The sequence below is a fragment of the Ylistrum balloti genome, unplaced genomic scaffold (genome assembly GCF_031769215.1).
Source record: "Ylistrum balloti isolate Yb309-2 unplaced genomic scaffold, AGI_CSIRO_Ybal_v1 Utg369630, whole genome shotgun sequence".
Lineage (NCBI taxonomy): Eukaryota > Metazoa > Mollusca > Bivalvia > Pectinida > Pectinidae > Ylistrum > Ylistrum balloti.
In genome coordinates, this window is record NW_026781896.1 from 955,524 (window position 1) to 974,174 (window position 18,651).

The 18,651-nt window shown below is 34.4% G+C and overlaps 3 protein-coding genes across 4 annotated transcripts; 1 reads left to right on the forward strand and 2 right to left on the reverse strand.

The window, feature by feature from the left end:
• Positions 1 to 4,407: 4,407 nt before the first annotated feature.
• LOC132552253 (uncharacterized) lies at positions 4,408 to 6,505 on the reverse strand. Its single transcript, XM_060216411.1, has 4 exons — positions 6,476 to 6,505; positions 5,708 to 5,839; positions 5,234 to 5,335; positions 4,408 to 4,536 (listed from the first exon to the last, which is right to left on the reverse strand). Exons 1-4 carry the CDS (start codon positions 6,503 to 6,505, stop codon positions 4,408 to 4,410), a joined length of 393 nt encoding a protein of 130 aa, XP_060072394.1.
• Positions 6,506 to 7,990: 1,485 nt separating this feature from the next.
• Positions 7,991 to 10,303, forward strand: LOC132552263 (uncharacterized). Its single transcript, XM_060216421.1, has 4 exons — positions 7,991 to 8,032; positions 8,839 to 8,979; positions 9,352 to 9,453; positions 10,175 to 10,303. The coding sequence occupies exons 1-4, from the start codon at positions 7,991 to 7,993 to the stop codon at positions 10,301 to 10,303; spliced, it is 414 nt and encodes a 137-aa protein (XP_060072404.1).
• Positions 10,304 to 12,486: 2,183 nt separating this feature from the next.
• LOC132551928 (baculoviral IAP repeat-containing protein 7-like) lies at positions 12,487 to 17,104 on the reverse strand. 2 transcript variants are annotated; one of them, XM_060216072.1, is made up of 3 exons: positions 17,016 to 17,104; positions 14,396 to 14,945; positions 12,487 to 14,101 (listed from the first exon to the last, which is right to left on the reverse strand). In XM_060216072.1, the coding sequence occupies exons 1-3, from the start codon at positions 17,052 to 17,054 to the stop codon at positions 13,965 to 13,967; spliced, it is 726 nt and encodes a 241-aa protein (XP_060072055.1). In that variant the 5' UTR covers positions 17,055 to 17,104; the 3' UTR covers positions 12,487 to 13,964. The 2 variants fall into 2 exon arrangements, with proteins under 2 accessions (XP_060072055.1, XP_060072063.1); XM_060216080.1 differs by lacking the exon at positions 17,016 to 17,104 and adding an exon at positions 16,213 to 16,302.
• Between the last annotated feature and the right edge of the window lie 1,547 nt (positions 17,105 to 18,651).

The window sequence follows — 18,651 nt, forward strand, 5'->3', positions numbered from 1 at the left end:
CAACTTCGTAAAGGTGGCTTACCAGTGTACACAACCTTGACTGCACAAACCCACTAGTTTCCCATCCTCCTGAGAAAACACCAACGCCCAATGATGTATATTCATCATATCTAACAGGGGAACAATTTTTACATCATTTCACGTATTCCGTTTTTATTTCCAATTATTTGAACAGAAAATACAATCTTGTCCAAAATGTGTTCCAATAAGCATGAGTACATATACAAATGTGATTAGAGAGCAGACATGTTACCCAACAGTGTGTGACCTTTTGTTAGCTAAGTCTGAAATCGTGCCCGTTGAACCTTCTAATTTATCACATTTGCACTCAAATGACCAGGTAAGTTTTCGGTCATTTTGAGATGAAACAGACTCCATAGATTCCAATTTCCCATTGTGAAAGTTATTGCCGGCTCTTTTTCCGCATAGGAAGAGAGAAAAATCTCATTTTTCTCTTGCCGCTTGTTGTTTTATGCGATTTGAGTTTTATTTCAGCTTACAGAGTAAAATACTAATGCTTCACGCTCTTCTATATCTAAAGCACTCCAATACCTCAAGCATTCCACTTTATCTCATAAGGTCAAATGGTTCATATTGTAATGATTGTAGTTTCACATATTCGACACTAGGATATGAAGCAATTAGCGGACGGCATTATAGTGTAATCACTTAGAAATGTCAAAACATTGACACATATGCATGACCCAATTTGTCTCATTGATATTCAAATAAGGAATGTTTAAAACACTGATCAACAATTTTTCATTTGTATAACAGTCTTGTCCAGTCACAGCGTTATTAATACATTAAAGCACACAACTACTTATTGATGAAACGTATAAAGACAGCAATGAACTTTCACAGCGTCACTAAAACCAAAATAAATTATCAACAATTAATCAAATTGAGGAAAACAGTGACTTGTATGACAGCATTGTCCCGTCACAGCGTTAACACAACGTAAAAGAGAACCACCATATTAATCGAATTGATAAAAAAAAACAAGAACACAGGACACATTTTACTTCGAAATCATTAAACCACTACAAAAGTGATTCCTTTCTGACATCGGAAATTTCCCCGTCGTCTGTATCTGTAAAAATATATAACTCTTGAGCTGAAGAGATTGTCAAAATTGAAACAATAATGTTATTTTGACGTCATGATTATTGAAAAGAAAATATTTCTCAAAATGAAAACTAGCCAGCTAGTCAGTCCTAGAACAAACCAAATATGAAGTGATATTGCTCTGTCTTGGTTAAAAGCGATAAAAGGAAAAATTGTACAGTGTCATGAATTGAATATACCTTGTTCCTTGATAAATAAAGTTTAGATGTTTTCCAGTTTGGAGGAAACTGATATTTTATCTTATGAGAACAAAAGATTTCTGTTCGGATTAAGAATATATACTAAACAAAAAAAAATGAAAGGTAACACTACTTTATTCTGTGATTATTTAATTAACCCCTTCATAAACGCTTACCAATCATGTACGAATAAAGTAATTGATCACTTCTGATAAAACTGCAGTCATGGTTCATTATAAAACTTTGCGTTCAGTTGATTTTATTCGACTGTAATGGACGTTGGGGTCAATTTCAAAGGCAACACCATTAGTAACAGGTATGGCCACCGTTTGCGAAGTAAACAGCATTGCAGCGTCGTCGCATAGAAATCGTAAATCGGCGGATAATTCGAGGAGAGATGTTGTTCGATTCAAAAATCAAGGCTTGGGCCAGCTCCTGCAAGTTTGACTGTTGATTTTGACGTTCTCTCACGCGTCGCCCAAGAACGTCACAGACATGCTCAATCGGTGACAAATCAGGTGATTTAGACGGCCAATCTAACATCTGTACGTTATTATGCCACAAGAAAGTTCTGCTGACGCGACTGGTGTGCGCTGGTGCGTTATCCTGTTGAAAAATGTGGCCAACGCCATGGCGTCTTAAGAATGGCAGAACCACTGGTCTTAAAATTTCGTCGCGATATCGAATGGCGGTTAAACTGTCATTTAACACAACAAGCCTGGTACAAGTCCCCCCACAAATACCACCCCAAACCATTACACTTCCGCCGCCAAAGCGGTCCCGTTCTGCGACGCAGCAGTTCGCAAAACGCTCCCTTCGTCGTCTCCACACTCTGCACATTTCGTCACCGTGTTGCAGACAAAACCTGGACTCATCTGAAAACAGAACATTGTTCCATTATCGTAAGGCCCAACGACGGTGAACACGGGTCCAGTTACGCCGATTATTACGGTGACGTCGCAACAAATTGGGTCCAGTGTAAGGACGCCGCGTTTTCAATTGGTAGGCCCTCAACCTATTGCGGACTGTTTGGGAGACACACGACGCCCAAACAATGTCTTTGTAGTCTCTACTGCGGTTACGAATCGATTGCGCAAGTGTATCAATCGTATACCACGGTCATCCCAGGCGGTCTTCTTACGGGATCGGCCGCTTCGAGGACGATCGGATGTTGACCAGTTTGGTTTAAACGACTTACCAACTAGCAAATTGTCTTAACACTGCAACCAAAATGCCGTACAAGTCGACGGCGAGACTCCCCAGCCTGTATCATGCCTACAGCCCTTTCTCTCTCTACTTGTGACAGCCGGGGCATAATGATAAAGTTGATAGATAGCAAGATTCGGTGATTTCTAAGTCCTAAGGAACAGTTGTCAGTTTGAATGTTTATGAAATTCAAGCGAAGGTACAAGTTAGTCACAGAAAACCTCGTGCAGCTCTTTCGATAATACAGACTTTCACGCTTGAATGATTTTGGTAACCTCCTTCAATTTTGTAATATTGCACAAGCGTCATTTTGTTTTCACTCATTTACAGGTATTCGCCAAGGAAACATGTTAACCTTTCTTTTTTTGTTGAGTATATACACACACATATAAGCTTGTTGAAATGCATTTTTGCAAATCTTGACAGTGTTGGATTGTTGTGTTATCAAGTGAAGTATTCGTACTGATTTTAGAAGGATTATATCACTTTCCCACTTTCCTTTGCGAACCAAACCAGCTTGTTATTTCATGAATTGTGAAAATGACAAAGAGGTTGTTACTCATGAATTGTGAAATTATCTAGTGATCATATATTATTCTTCAAATTTATTTATTTTTACCCACAAAAACGACTTCAGACATCAACTTAATTTTAATATTCATCTTCAATAGCTTTCGAATGGACAATACCAATATCATATTTTCATCACAAGTTCATATTACAAATAATTTGTAAATGACAAAACCGTCCACACATGAGCTATTATCATAAGGAAATGGTCGACCACTTCTGATCTATTCTATGCAGAATATTTCTTTTGATTTGTCACTAATGTTACAGAAAAGGCCATCTTTTCTTTCCGGAACACAGGGCTTTGTTTCGTTTGTTGATGTGTCTATCATTAGGTCTCTTATATCTTATGATTAAGTTTGCCATTTTGAGAATTTCAGCTTGTTTAAATGACACAATGCAATACGTTTGTGTATGTATATACATCACCCAAATACATTTAAATCGTATAATCTAGTACGTATTTATCCAAAAGGCATGGAGACCCTAATGAGCATAACATCACAGTTTACTCGATACTCTAAACATACTCATTAAGACGCAATAGACGCTATATTAACGTCACAAAAAACTGCATTCAGCGTAATATTTTTTAGTGAAACCCCTGAAAAAACATCATTGCTAAAAGTTATATTAAATTAAAAATATGAATGTATATTAGTCATAACAAATGTGTTATGTATAAGCTCAATGAGCAAAAAAACTAAATTGATTTAAAGCACATTATCTTGGTATGGTATTCTTTCCAAGAATGGTTAAAAACTATATAGATATATGATTGTGAATAATACTGAAGAGTGTTTGGTGGGAAAATTAGCCCAAATCAAAGAAGAAACATACCAAAACATGAAAATGATCGAGTTTCGTGTTGGCAACATCTTCGTCGAGATTGGTGGCAAGATTTTCCAACACCCTATTGGCATACCAATAGGAATTAACTGTGGTCCTTTGTTGGCCGAGTTGTTTTGTTTTCATACGAGGCGGAATTTATCAAAATTGAAAAAGAAGTGGTAAAAACAGGTTTTTGTTTCTTCGGCAAAATCAGCTTTATTTATCTTAAACAAGGCATAAAAATTCATGCTTGATCATGAGAACGGTTTCTAGAATACGGGTCAAGTTCTTGTTATCTTTGTATTATTTCAAGAGTTTCCTTATCATCTGTTTTGTGTTCATACGTTGCCTTCATTAATCGATTGTGTATTTACATTATGATATTAAAACAATATACAGAAATTTTCTCATTATTATTAAAAATAAGAACAAAAGAAATTCAGTCATCTTTCAGGAAAATGCATAATTTTAATTGGTCTACATTCTTAAGCATTTAATTAAGAACATAAATTTGCCACCCAGGATGGCATGTATGTGCGAGAGAAGAACTCATCAGTGCCAGGTCGTCATGTGTCATGGGTGTGCTACTGGGATTGCTGTCTATCAACTGGATGAGTTTTACCTAGAAATATAAAACAAAAAGTGTCTTCTTGATCTGTTAAACAAGTGTAAAAATCGTTCATGATCGCAAGGTTGTCGGTTACCATCGTGGCCAATGCCGTTAAATGACCAAGGGAGTTGAAATATCTGACAAAGCCAAATAGCTGATAGGCACGGATTTGACTTCGGCTGTCGTGTGAGATATCTAAATCAGCATTTAACTTACTATATGTATTCTGAAGGCGTCATAACATTTAACTTCAATATTTGTAAGAGTTTTGGGGGTTTTAACGAAGTATGCGACCATATATTGTCATATCCTAATCAAAATTATTATTATAATCCACCAAATAGGTACTTTGGCTAGCATGCATTACGATCAATTTGAATGACAAATTTGTATTCAAAAGATATTTTCGCAAAATGAAAAAAAAATCACTAAAAAGAACAAAGACTGAAAGAATCGTTAACTTCCTGAAACAGGAACTGAGACAATTAACGAATATAAACATATGAAATCGCCTGAATTATTCACTGACTTGAAAAAGTCATTCATTATTTTTAAAGATGAAAAAAATATATATATAATTTTGCAAAAAAGAAAGAATCCCTCCCTTCACTTGATCAAAATGATCTATGAAAAACTCCAAACAAAAGATTGAAGTTAAGCCTATGACGATCGTTTTCATTCCGTGTAGATAACCTGTTCATCTACTAACCTCGAGATTCCTGAGAACATGAATATCTTGGATGTGACTCTTCTCATCATCACTTGGGTTATATATCCAACACTGATGGTTACTGACTATCGCCATACGTTGCTGCAAAACGTCATCAACACTGCTAAATGATCTTTCAGCTTATTATATTTTCTTAATGTTGAACACATATTTTATTTTAGATTTCAATATAGATGAGAGGTCACATACAAATAGAAATTCAAAAGCAGGATTGTATTAATGTTTTTAAACATCAATATTAGTTTGGGCATTTTGATGGTATTAGTCACTGAAATACAAACTGACAATAAGGTCGAAATTTTCGCGAATCAACTTTAAGTACTGGGATGAAGTATACTACATGAACATATTTTATCATAGTGTCTGTATAGAACATAGTTTGTTGAATATTTTAGATCAATGTGCTAAATTTGCTTAAATGAGATGTCATATTCAACACTTTCGTGACATTACCGATATAATGTCATACTTGAAGGTAAATCCTTCTCCAATATGTGGTGCGTGGGTTCCATGATGTCCATGTTGGTGTGTTGTATTATGGTTGTTATGGTTATGTGGTGCCTTAGTTGTTGTCATAGCACATGTCTGAAAAAAATGGAGTTGAAATACTTTTGTCGGTGTTAATGCCAACAACTTTGAGATTTTCGAGTACACGATTTGAATTTAGCAACTATTTACTGAAAAATAAATAAAGAAGACGCTTTTGTACACTGGATTAAATAAATACAGTTTAATATGTCTCATGAATATGAAAACAAGAGACCCATGTGCGTTCACGGTCATCTCACTCTAAAAACATATACATGATAGGGCCAAAATAGGCCTTAAATAACTTTTTCAACTACTCTACAGCTTAAACAGAAGACAATGTTGGTTAATCATGACATTTTTTGCAAACTTAATACCATATTCTTTATACATACAATACATAATTATCATTACTCATGATGCTTAACCATTTCAACACATTTAATAACTGTGACTTTGAAAATGGGTCAATGTCATTCATATCAACAAAGTCGGTAGGCCTTCATCCTAACATGCTATAGGCCTAATATCCTAATCCTTGACTATTATGTTATTTTGAAGAAGTTATTCTAAGATTTAAACATATCTTATCCCTGTGAACTTTCAGGCGATAAAAGTAATCCTATTAACTAGAGCTTGAATCAACTTTCTGAATTTAAGAAATAATTCCCCATCCTATATGATGTTGCAGACCAAATTTGGTTGCAATCCAGCATTAAGCATTTTGAAGTTAAATATTGAATAGCTATCCCATTTGGGGCCCGGTCCACCTCTAGGTTCCTAGGAGTCAAATGAATTTTCTGAAAACTGAAGACTGTTATACACAAATGAAAAACTTGTTTTTCAGTGCTTTAAACATTCCTTATTTGAATATTAATGTAACAAATGTGGTCATGCATATGTGTCAATGTTTGACATTTCTGAGTGATTACACTATAATGGCGTCCACTAATTGCTTCATATCCTAGTGTTGAATATGTGAAACTACAATCATTACAATATGAACCATTTGACCTTATGAGATAAAGTGGAATGCTTGAGGTATTGGAGTGCTTTAGATATAGAAGAGCGTGAAGCATTAGTATTTTACTCTGTAAGCTGAAATAAAACTCCAATCGCATAAAACAACAAGCGGCAAGAGAAAAATGAGATTTTTCTCTCTTCCTATGCTGATAAAGAGCCGGCAATAACTTTCACAATGGGAAATTATAAACAAAGCAGACTGTTTCATCTCAAAATGACCGAAAAATTACCTGGTCACTTGAGTGCAAATGTGATAAACTAGAAGGGTCACAGGAGACTTAACTAACAAAAGGTCATACAGTGTTAGGTAACATGTATGCTCTCTAATCACATTTGTATATGTATTCATGCTGATTGGCACACATTTAGGACAAGGTTGTATTTTCTGTTCAAACAAATTTGAAATAAAAAAGGAGCTCGTGAAATGATGTAAACATTCTTCCCCTATTAGATGTAATGAATATACATCATTGGGCGTTGGGGTTTCTCAGGAGGATGGGAAACGAGTCGGTTTGTGCAGTGAAGGTTGTGTACACTGGTAAGCCACTTTTACGAAGTTACCCTGAATGACAAGTGACGAGCCTCCCGTATGTTGTTCAATGTGATATCAACTAGCCGTTTCAAAAAGCTGTTTAGGAGGTGATGATAAATGAAACAAACATACTTTCATGAGTTACGAGAGTATCTTTAATGCTAAAAATCGTTTTCTTGTGTTCATGCTTCCACTGATATGCAATTCACTGACAATGGTATGCATCGACTAAGATGCGGTGCTACTTTATATCTAACAGGCACTATATTTATTCAAAACAGGTAAAAACGACACTGTATAAATAATCTGTTAAATTGTCAGTATTTTCTTTGTTTTTACTTCTGTATAATTACGAGTTTAGATAGGATATATTATATTCTACCTACATAGGATAAGTGTAGTATAAATAGATAATAAAGAAAGGATGCTATCTACTTGGTTCTACATTAATCAAACAAACATAGAAATTGTGAAACAAAATAATGAAATGGGTTAGCATGATGCTGACCATATGGTATAATCTCAGACATCACAACACTACAGATAAGAATGAAAATCCAGGTCATTCCCACACATTAGATACAAATACATCGGTTAGTTCAATTCTTTGATTCACTTGTTTCCTTGCTTGGGTCCAACATCACATTCTAACGATGAACGGATTACTTGGTCTTCTGGCCTGTATGGTCGCCTTAGTGAGTATTTACTATTTGCAGTTATTTACAAGAATTTTATTCTTTAAATCCCGTTTTTCTAACATTAATATAATACAAGGAAGTTTTTTTTAGTTCTTTGCACTCCATTGATATAAATCTCTTGCCATTTTGTCTCGTATACGACGAAGAGTCGCAAAAGTGGGACTGACGTCACTTTTTCGGTGGCTAGGGCTTCGCCGTTAAAACTTAATGTTTGAATGATTTTCAACGAAATTTGGTGTGCAACATTATTCAGAGTGGAGAATAATTTCTTAAATTCAGAAACTTGATTTGACTCCTGGAAACCTAGAAGTGGTCTGAAACATCATATAGGATGGGGAATCATTTCTTAAATTCAGAAAGTTGATTCAAGCTCTGGTTAATAGGATTACTTTTATCGCTTGAAAGGTCACAGCTATCAAATCTGTTTAAATCTTAGAATAATTCTTCACAATTATATAATATAAATTGTATGTATAAAGAATATGGTATTAAATTTGCAGAAAATGTCATGATTAACCAACAATGTCTTCTGTTTAAGCTTTACGATAGTTAAAAAAATATTTAATGCCTTCTTTGGCCCTTTCATGTATATGTTTTTAGTGAGATGACCGTGAACGCACATGAGTCTCTTGTTTTCATATTCATGAGACATATCAAACTGTATTTATTTAATCCGGTGTACAAAGCGTCTTCTTTATTTATTTTTCATTAAATAGTTGCTAAATTCATATCGTGTACTCGAAAACCTCACAGTTGTTAGCATTAACACCGACAAAAGTATTTCAACTCCATTTTTTTTTCAGACATGTGCTATGACAACAACTAAGGCACCACATAACCATAACAACCATAATACAACACACCAACATGGACATCATGGAACCCACGGAACCCACGCACCACATATTGGAGAAGGATTTACCTTCAAGTATGACATCAATTCGGTAATGTCACAAAGGTGTTGAATATGACATCTTATTTCAGCAAATTTGTCACATTGTTCCAAAATATTCAACAAACTATGTTCTATACAAACCCTATGATAAAATATGTTCCGGTAGTACACTTCATCCCAGTACTTAAAGTTGATTCGCGAAAATTTCGACCTTATTGTCAGTTTGTATTTCAGTGAGTAATACCATCAAAATGCCTTAACTAATATTGATGTTTAAAAACATTAATACAATCCTGCTTTTGAATTTCTATTTGTATGTGACCTCTCATCTGTATTGAAATCTAAAATAAAATATGTGTTCAACATTAAGAAAATATAATAAGCTGAAGGATCATTTAGCAGTGTTTATGACGTTTTGCAGCAACGTATGGCGATAGTCAGTAACCATCAGTGTTGGATATATAACCCAAGTGATGATGAGAAGAGTCACATCCAAGATATTCATGTTCTCAGGAATCTCGAGGTTAGTAGATGAACAAGTTATCTATACGGAATGAAAACGATCGTCATAGGCTTAACTTCAATCTTTTGTTTGGAGTTTTTCATAGATCATTTTTATCAAGTGAAGGGAGGGGTTCTCTCTTTTTTTACAGAAGTTTATATATATATTTTATCATCTTTAAAAATAATTAATGCCTTTTTCAAGTCAGTGAATAATTCAGACGATTTAATATGTTTTATGTTCGTTAAATGTCTTAGTTCCTATTTCATGAAATTATTGATTCTTTCAGTCTTTGTTCTTTTTTTTTTTTGTTTTTAGTGATTTTTTTCGTTTTGCGAAAATATCTTCCAGTTTTTATCAATACAAATTTTTCATTCAAACTGATTGTAATGCATGCTAGCCAAAATACCTATTTGGTGGATTATAATAATAACTTTGATTAGGATATGGCAATATATGGCTGAATACTTCGTTAAAAGCCCAAAAACCTCTAGCAAATATTGCAGTTAAATGTTATGACGCCTTCGGAATACATATAGTAAGTTAAACGTTGATTTAGATATCTCACACAACAGCCGAAGTCAGATCCGTGCCTATCAGCTATTTGGCTTTGCCAGATATTTCAACTCCCTTGGTCAATTAACGGCACTGGCCACGATGCGAACTGGCAACCTTGCGATCATGAACGATTTTTACACTTGTTTAACAGATCCAGAAGACACTTTTTGTTTTATATTTCTAGGTAAAACTCATCCAGTTGATAGACAGCAATCCCACTAGCACACCCATGACACATGACGACCTGGCACTGATGAGTGCTTCTCTCGCACATACATGCCATCCTGGGTGGCAAATTTATGTTCTTAATTAAATGCTTAAGAATGTAGACCAATTAAAATTATGCATTTTCCTGAAAGATGACTGGATTTCTTTTGTATTCATTTTGAATAATGATGAGAAAATTTCTGTAAATTGTTTTAATATCATATTGTAAATACACAATCGATTAATAAAGGCAGCGTATGAACACAAAACAGATGATAAGGAAACTCTTGAAACATACAAGGATAGCAAGACCTGGACCCGTATTCAAGAAACCGTTCTCATGCTCAAGCATGAATTTTGTGCTCAAGCCTGATGTCTTGTTTAAGTTAAAATTAATCCATAAAGCTGATTTTGCCGAAGGAAAAAACTGTTTTGACCATTTCTTTTTCAATTTTGATAAATTCTGCCTCGTATGAAAACAAAACACCTCGGCCCACAGAGGTCCACAATTTATTCCTATTGGTATGCCAATAGGGTGTTGGAAAATCTTGCCACCAATCTCGACGAAGATGTTGCCAACACGAACCTCGGTCATTTTCTTGTTTTGGTATGTTTCTTCTTTGATTTGAACTTATTTTCCCACCAAACACCCTTCAGTATTATTCACAATCATATATCTATATCGTCTTTCACCATTCTTTGAAAGAATACCATATAAGATATTGTGCTTTAAATTAATTCACAGTTTTGTTTGCTCATTGAGTTTAAATATATCACCTTTCTTATGACTAATACACATTCATAGTTTTAATTTATATATAAATTTTAGCGATGATGTTATTTCAGGGGATTTCAATGAGAAAATATTGCGCTGAATGCAGTTTTTTGTGACGTTAATATAACGTCTGTTGCATCATAATGAGTGTGTTTAGCATATTACATATTAGCGTATTGCATTATGTCATTTAAACATACTGAAATTCTCCAATTTTACAAACAAACTTAATCATAAGATGTATAAGACCTAATCATTGACACATTAACAAAAGAAACAAGCCCTGTGTTCCGGAAAGAAGAGTTGGCCTTTCTGTAACATTAGTGACAAATCAAATGAAATATTCTGCATAGAAAAGAACAGAAGTGGTCGACCATTTCCAAATGATAATAGCTCATGTGTGGACGGTTTTGTCAGTTACAAATTATTTGTAAAATGAACTTGTGATGAAAATATGATATTGGTATTGTCCATTCGAAAGCTATTGAAGATGGATATTGATATTAAGTTGATGTCTGAAGTCGTTTATGAGGGTACAAATAAATAAATTTGACGAATAATATATGATCACTAGATAATTTCACAATTCATGAGTAACAACCTCTTTGTCATTTTCACAATTCATGAAATAACAAGCTGGTTTGGTTCGCGGAGGAAAGTGGGAAAGTGATATAATCCTTCTAAAATCAGTACGAATACTTCACTTGATAACACAACAATCCAACACTGTCAAGATTTGCAAAAATACATTTCAACAAGCTTATATGTGTGTATATATATTCTTGCTCAGCATGCATTCTCCAATATTTTCACATATCTGATCTGTTACCATTTTGTTGTCATGTTTTACGAACAGTAAAGATTACTTATTTATATTTTTCTTGATTCAAATTTGTTTGGCCTTTATAACATGACAGTAGACAGATATATAGACATTACATGTTGTCCATCTGACCAACTGCCTTGAATGAGTTTCTTTTAATGACTTCTAAATCTTCTGTATGTCAGTTAGGTTCCATAGTGATTTCTTTGAGCTAAAAATATGTTGGAAAGAAAAGTATAAAAGTTTCTTGATGACCTTGATCCACTTACAAGGTTACTAGGGTTATATACTCTAAATTGAAATTTTGGTTTTGGAAAAAAATTGAAATTGATGCAATTTCTTGAAATTAATTCATTTGTCACTGATAATTACGACCACTTTGGTTCCATCAGCTATCAGGTCAAGAAATTGATATCGTAGGCCAAGAGTCAATACCTTGTAACTGTATTGAGTGGGATTTCTCAGGAGACACTAAAATAACAATTTGATTCTTTCCCTTTACAGCATGATAACAATGCTATAAAAATCATAAAACCAATTGTGACTTCTATTATGATTGTAAAATGTTCACAGGAGCTATATTTAGACTTACGAGGTTTTACTCCCATTTTTTCCCTCGAAACTGAAGAGTTACAAGGTATTGTAGTTGTTCAGGTGTAATATTGCCTCAAATAAAGACAAAAAAATCAAAGAAGGTTAATTCAGTTTTATTTCCAGATATCATATGTTTAGGTGTCGTATTCTCCGACAGTACATAGTTGGCTTAATACATCAAAGTCAGGAATGCTGAGTCCATCGTCTGAGAATACGACACCTAAACAAGCTAAACCGGAATATGCGACAAAGAGGAAAATTGTAAACCAGTTTTTGGATTCATAGTAATATAGTTCCAGCTTTACTGATTAATTTTGTTTCTTATATTCCTAAAACCTTATATATATATATATATACACACATATCATCAACTATATATTGTAACACAAATATCAACAACTGATTTATAATGAAATACCTTAACAATGATCAAGTTTCATTTTCTTTGTCAGTGCTATATATTTCAATCAAGTATCAAATTTCCTTAGAGTAAGAGATTATATTTACGCATTCCAAAAATTTCAAACAGAATACATACCTGGTACAAGTGCAATGAAAATTCAAAGTTTAGCAAAGTAGTTTTTCTTTTCTTACTTTGGAAATTCTTACCTGGGTAATATCGTAAAATTAATTATGAGATGTGTGAAATCACAGGTTTAATGATGGGATTCCTTGCTCCATGAAATTTTCATATGTTCAAAATGTGTATGGACTCTCCGCTTTTATCATTCTACTATCACTAATAGAAAGTGAAATAAAAGGGAAGTAACTCTGGGAGATCAGAATCACATCACATGATCAACATCATGTAATTGTCTCATCTGCTATGTTAGTTAAATAATTTTGAAGAAAAATACACTAAAATTCTAAAATTTGTGTCTCCTTTCCCCCTCCCAAAAATCACATCAATTTTTACTAATAATATGTAAACCTCATTGAAATACTATTGTCATGTTTAGATATATGTAAATATAAAAAGAAAATGAAATTCTTACTAAAATTCTCAAAATACATGTACACTCAAATAAGACATTTTACCCCCAAAATATCTTTCTTCCCAAAGAGGTACCTGTCTGATAGTCTGTTTCAAATTGGCTTTACAAACAAAACCTGAAAGGAATGTTTATAAAAAAATAAAAAATTTGTAATAATTTCTCAAAAAGTTTTTGTCCAAAAATTACACCAAAAATTGAAATTTATGTAAACTAGTTGGTGTCTATCTCCAGGTATGATTACAGTAACACTTGTACTTTAAAGATAAGTGTTATGCCAGTGTAACCTCAGGTGAAGGTCTGAGGTGGGTGGTTCGAACCTCCTTACTGATGATAGTTTGTGCTTCTTGGGAAGCTGAGGAACTGACCAGTCTGTGCTGATGTGGTTGTGTCCTTGGGCAAAACACTTCACTGTTTATTACACTCTATGACAAGTAATGGGTCTCCCAATGAGGTAGCCATCTGCTCTTACAAGGTGACCTCTCCTCTAATTGACTTTGGCTGTTCGCTAAGTGACAAACCCAGCAAACGCATTATTGTCGAAATAGAAATGGCTACAAGGCATCACAGTCATTTTGTAAAGTCATTTTGTTTTGCGGATCATAGCAAGAACACAGATGTCACTGAAATATTTATCGTGCTCCTCAACTGGGATATCACCCTCCTCAAATTCTTCTAGCTGTCCTCCACAGCAGTAACATTCACAAAGGTCTCCAACTCCTGCAAAGCAGCACATAACAAAATGTCTGATAATTTTCACATCTGGAGTTTTCAAATCATTCACCTCACAAGTTACAACAGACAAAACGCCTTCTATTATATTAATAAATTAACAATAAATAATTATGAATTAAATTTTATCACAAAAATATATATGAATAATATGGAGAATACAGGGAATATTCTTTGTTCCTTGAAGAACATTTATATTTTAGGAAGAAGCAAAACACATCATCGCAATGTGTATATACCAACTGGCCATTCTAATTCCGAAAAAATTACTGAGATAATTACCTGCGTAAAATAGACCAGCTTTTGCTAATTCTTCCTTATCCATGGGATGGTCAGCTGGCCATTCTGAATTTTCAAATGTTTTTAGCCGATCTTTTAACAGGGCATAATATTTGTGTTTGGGATGTTTTTTGACTGAAGATAAATCCATCTTCCTCATCAGCTCCACAACTCCTTGATCTAATCCTTCATCCCCTGGACCATCGGTCTGTGTGTCACTCATATAGCCGAATAACGCACCTTCCATTGCAGTCTCCGTTTCTTCAAAAGTTTGACATCGTGGAAAATGGCGATAATGTTCTATGTGTACATTTTCATTTTCTTCAAAGCTATGAAGCACACCACCACAAAAAGCACACTGGACTCTGTCTTGTTCTCCAAGATAGAAAAATCCCTCATCAATCAAATCCTCTTTTAATCTATCTGATTTCGGCCAATATCTGTATGATTCCCTTCTTGTTTCTTTGACACGCAAATGTCGGTATCGTTCCCTTGGTGGTGGAGGGGCAACATGCCTACCTAGGGTTTCCACCATTAACATATCTGCTGAATTCTGTAAAATAAAATACAATTGTTTTATATATCATTTTCAGTAATACATAATACCTTAGGAAATACCTGTTATGTGGAAAATCGTCATAAACACAGGTATTCAAGTTCAAATGACACTTTTCTAAATTGTTCCATGAAATTTGGAAATTTAATATGTCATATATTTTTGGTGAAAAATGTCCCAATGTTTTCCAATGTAGATACACTACTGCATATCACTACATACGGTATGATATCATATGTGGGCTCTGCTGTAGAAGTACCATGACACATCAGACATACCACTAAACATTTGTGAAATTTTACTGCCAACTAAGCTTGTAAAATATAAACCTCAAAGTACAAATATGTCTGTATTTTGTTATATGTATTTCACCTATATCATTTGCTGTGTGAGGCACTGGTCACTTTGATTTGGAAGTCTTTTTTGAATGGAGGTTGAAAAGTCTGAGCTACATGCTTAAGTACAAAGTGCATGAAGGTCTGAAAATAGCTTTTGTAAACAGCTACAAGATGATAAAAAATCAGGTATGAGGGACATGGCTAGCAATACAATCCATTTTTATTTTTGTAGATAGCAAAATAAAACAAAGAAAATAATTTACCATCAAATATTTATGGTAAATATGTTATTTCAGGGATGATATGACAGACATATATGTCCCTGGTTATTTTGATCTCTTGAAATGACACATTTTGAGATGAACACATATCAACCTATTTTAACATTTTGGGATGAAATTGCAAGGTCAAATATTAAATATATATTTATTTAATTATTTGTTTGAATAGTTCTTTTTATTTCATCAAGGCATATTTCTTTCGATTGTGATGACGTAGGTTGTTTTCCGTCTCCGTGACTGCCAGTTACCGGGCATTGTCCAATCGACTAGAGTCTATCGTCTAGCTTGGGGATTACGTGTTGCTATATATAGATATGGTTTGCCCATGGTTTATCGCAGTGGAGAAGAAAGGGGATTCCCCTTTCAGTTGACACAAACTTCAAAAACACTTATACAAAAAAAATAACATGAAAATAACAACAGTTTTAAGTCCCATTCGCCATATAAAGTAATACCATAATGTAAGATGTTGTAAAGTCTCTGTATAAACCATACAACGAAATTTTAACTATCAGGTCGTAAACAGGTCACAACTGCAGTGAGCATTATACCGTCCTTACGACCAGAAGTATATCATATTTACACGAAAAGCGTTTTCTAAAAACAAATAAATAATCTATAGCGGTTAACTCGACATATTTATACCTGTTTTGATCAGTATATCCCAATTAATTTTCCATTTCCCACAGACGAGCAACGAGAGGAAATCTGTACATTGACGTCATCAGGTATAGAGGCAAGGCTAAATTACGTAAAGATCAAAACGCAACGTACATGATTTGATATGTCAACGCGGCAACCTAATACAATTTATTTATTTCATTACAAAATTTGAATACGTGTATGATAAAGAATTTGAATAATAATAATTTAGATGGCTAGTGTCGAATCTATCATAAGAAATATGAGGCTGCCCTCCCTGTTACTAGACTAGACCTAAAATCAATCATCCTCGACCCCAGGTGGAAATAAATAATTTCTTTAAATAAAAAAAGACATTAACTATCTTATTTTAAAATGGTTTTAAAATGTTGATATATTTCAGGTAGACCACACCTATGTTACATACTTAAATACGGACCTAACTCAACACATTAAGTTTGTTCGAGACTAAACTTATACATGGACTTGTGTAGACACTGTACACAATATTAACTGGAATTCGCTACAGGTCTAACTCCGTTATTCAGCCAGACTAAAACTTTCCTAGACAAGAGAGTAATAATTAAGTTGCCTTTAAATCTTATTATGAGACAGCAACGAAACGCTGAGTGTTTTGACTATCCCACTTTTAAAATGAGCGACGTCACTTGACCTGACATTCCTATTGCGGGACACTAGATCGAACAATCTTCGTTATAAATTAGTGAACTTCTGTGTAAAAGACAATAAACATGTTCTAATTCTGTGTGAAGAAGACGAAGTCTCAAAGCTGTTTTTAAATTTACCTGTTTACAAGAAATGCAAGGTCCATTTGTTCCACACATACCACACAACTAGCGATAAGTATATGTACACATACACGACTGACACACACGGCTCAAAGGCTGATATCGAGCTACACTGCGCTTTATATACAGAACGCTTGACTGGAATGAATCATTCAGGGTTGTTTGTTATATTCTTTTGTCCTAATGAGGAACAAGAAAACGAGAGGCATAGCGGCCTTTACTGTCACCGGAGATGAGTAATATTGAATATAAAGGTTAAAGGATAGTTATCAAGTGCCAGGAAACCGAAATTATGACACTGAGTATAGTAAGCCAGTGTCAATACGTGCATACCATCAAAACTATCATCATATACTGAAAATTCTAATAAAGTTATTTCCAGTGGGAAATAACTAACGTTATGCTCAAAAATACTATTTTTCTATGAAAGTCTAAAAAGTAATATTCCTCACAAGGAAGAAATATGCGACCCATTTTAGTAATTAAAGCACCTTAAGATGCTTCCATTCGTGAAGAGCATTTGAGTATACAATACCTGCGTGTTGAAGAAGATTTTTTAAAATTTAAGTCAAATTGACCCCTTTTGGCCCCTCCCATCAGTCCCTGGTGGTAAGTCAGGGTCAATATTTCCAATGGAATTTAAACAAATTATGCTTAAACATTTAGTTTTCACATAAAAAAAACTATAGTAAACTTTACCCCCTCCCCACGAGGAGACCTGGGGCCATGAAATTCACAAGTTTGGTAAAGCATATCAAGATGCTTCCATTCATGAACAGTATTTGATTCTACCATATGTGGGTCTTGAGTAGAAGATTTTTGAAATCCGAGTCAATTTGAGTCCTTCTGGCCCACCACTCAGTTCATTGGGGAGGAGGGAGGGTTGGGGAGACTGTATAATTCACAATTTCGGTGCATCTTAGGCCAGGGAAGATTTCTGCAAAATTTCATTGAAATTGGATCAGGGATTTTTGAGAAGAAGTCGAAAGTGTTAAATTGTTTACGGACGCACGACGCATGACACACGACACACAAGGTACGACGACCGGCGCATTACGCCAGATGAATGGTATTAGAATAGGTCACCATGAGACTTTGTTTCAGGTGACCTAAAAACTGGACCAATGTGAAGTGTACCGTCCCCTAACTCCTGAATAATACTGTACATGGAATGAAGAACAATGTTGCAGTCATATTTATAATTTCAAATAAAATTTAGTTATTCCCACAATTAAAACTAGAATATGTTCCGTTATTTACCTGCATGGACTATTGTGGACTTGATTCTTTTCTCAAGAATGTGTTTAAATTGTTTGATACACATGTTTGTATACGTGTATACAAAACACCCTATGGGAAGGACTGCTTTTCAGTCAGACCCTTGGGGCATGTGGACCGTGCTGAGGTGAGAGGACCATCAAAGGTTTAAAAACAACGTAGAAAATATAGATCGACAACAGACAAACTGACAGCACTACAAGCCTGAAATCGACATCGATCTCAATCTCTTTTTTCATCTTTGATGTATATTGTCCATTTTTCAATCTAATATTTAAACAAATAGTATTAACATTTTTCAGCATTTCAGCGAAGAGCCAACACAAGAGAGAAACACCCAAAACAACACGGCAAA

Excerpts from the sequence above, each read along its gene's own strand:
- LOC132552253 (XM_060216411.1), bottom strand. The coding sequence starts at position 6,505 with ATGCTTAATGCTGGATTGCAACCAAATTTG. Across the intron at positions 5,336-5,707 it reads TCAAGTATGACATTATATCG|CAACGTATGGCGATAGTCAG; the intron begins GTAATGTCACGA and ends GACGTTTTGCAG. Across the intron at positions 4,537-5,233 it reads ATGTTCTCAGGAATCTCGAG|GTAAAACTCATCCAGTTGAT; the intron begins GTTAGTAGATGA and ends TTATATTTCTAG.
- LOC132552263 (XM_060216421.1), top strand. The coding sequence starts at position 7,991 with ATGAACGGATTACTTGGTCTTCTGGCCTGTATGGTCGCCTTA. Across the intron at positions 8,033-8,838 it reads TGGCCTGTATGGTCGCCTTA|ACATGTGCTATGACAACAAC; the intron begins GTGAGTATTTAC and ends TTTTTTTTTCAG. Across the intron at positions 8,980-9,351 it reads TCAAGTATGACATCAATTCG|CAACGTATGGCGATAGTCAG; the intron begins GTAATGTCACAA and ends GACGTTTTGCAG.
- LOC132551928 (XM_060216072.1), bottom strand. The coding sequence starts at position 17,054 with ATGTGTGGAACAAATGGACCTTGCATTTCTTGTAAACAG. Across the intron at positions 14,946-17,015 it reads CTTGCATTTCTTGTAAACAG|AATTCAGCAGATATGTTAAT; the intron begins GTAAATTTAAAA and ends TTTATTTTACAG. Across the intron at positions 14,102-14,395 it reads AGCTGGTCTATTTTACGCAG|GAGTTGGAGACCTTTGTGAA; the intron begins GTAATTATCTCA and ends GCTGCTTTGCAG.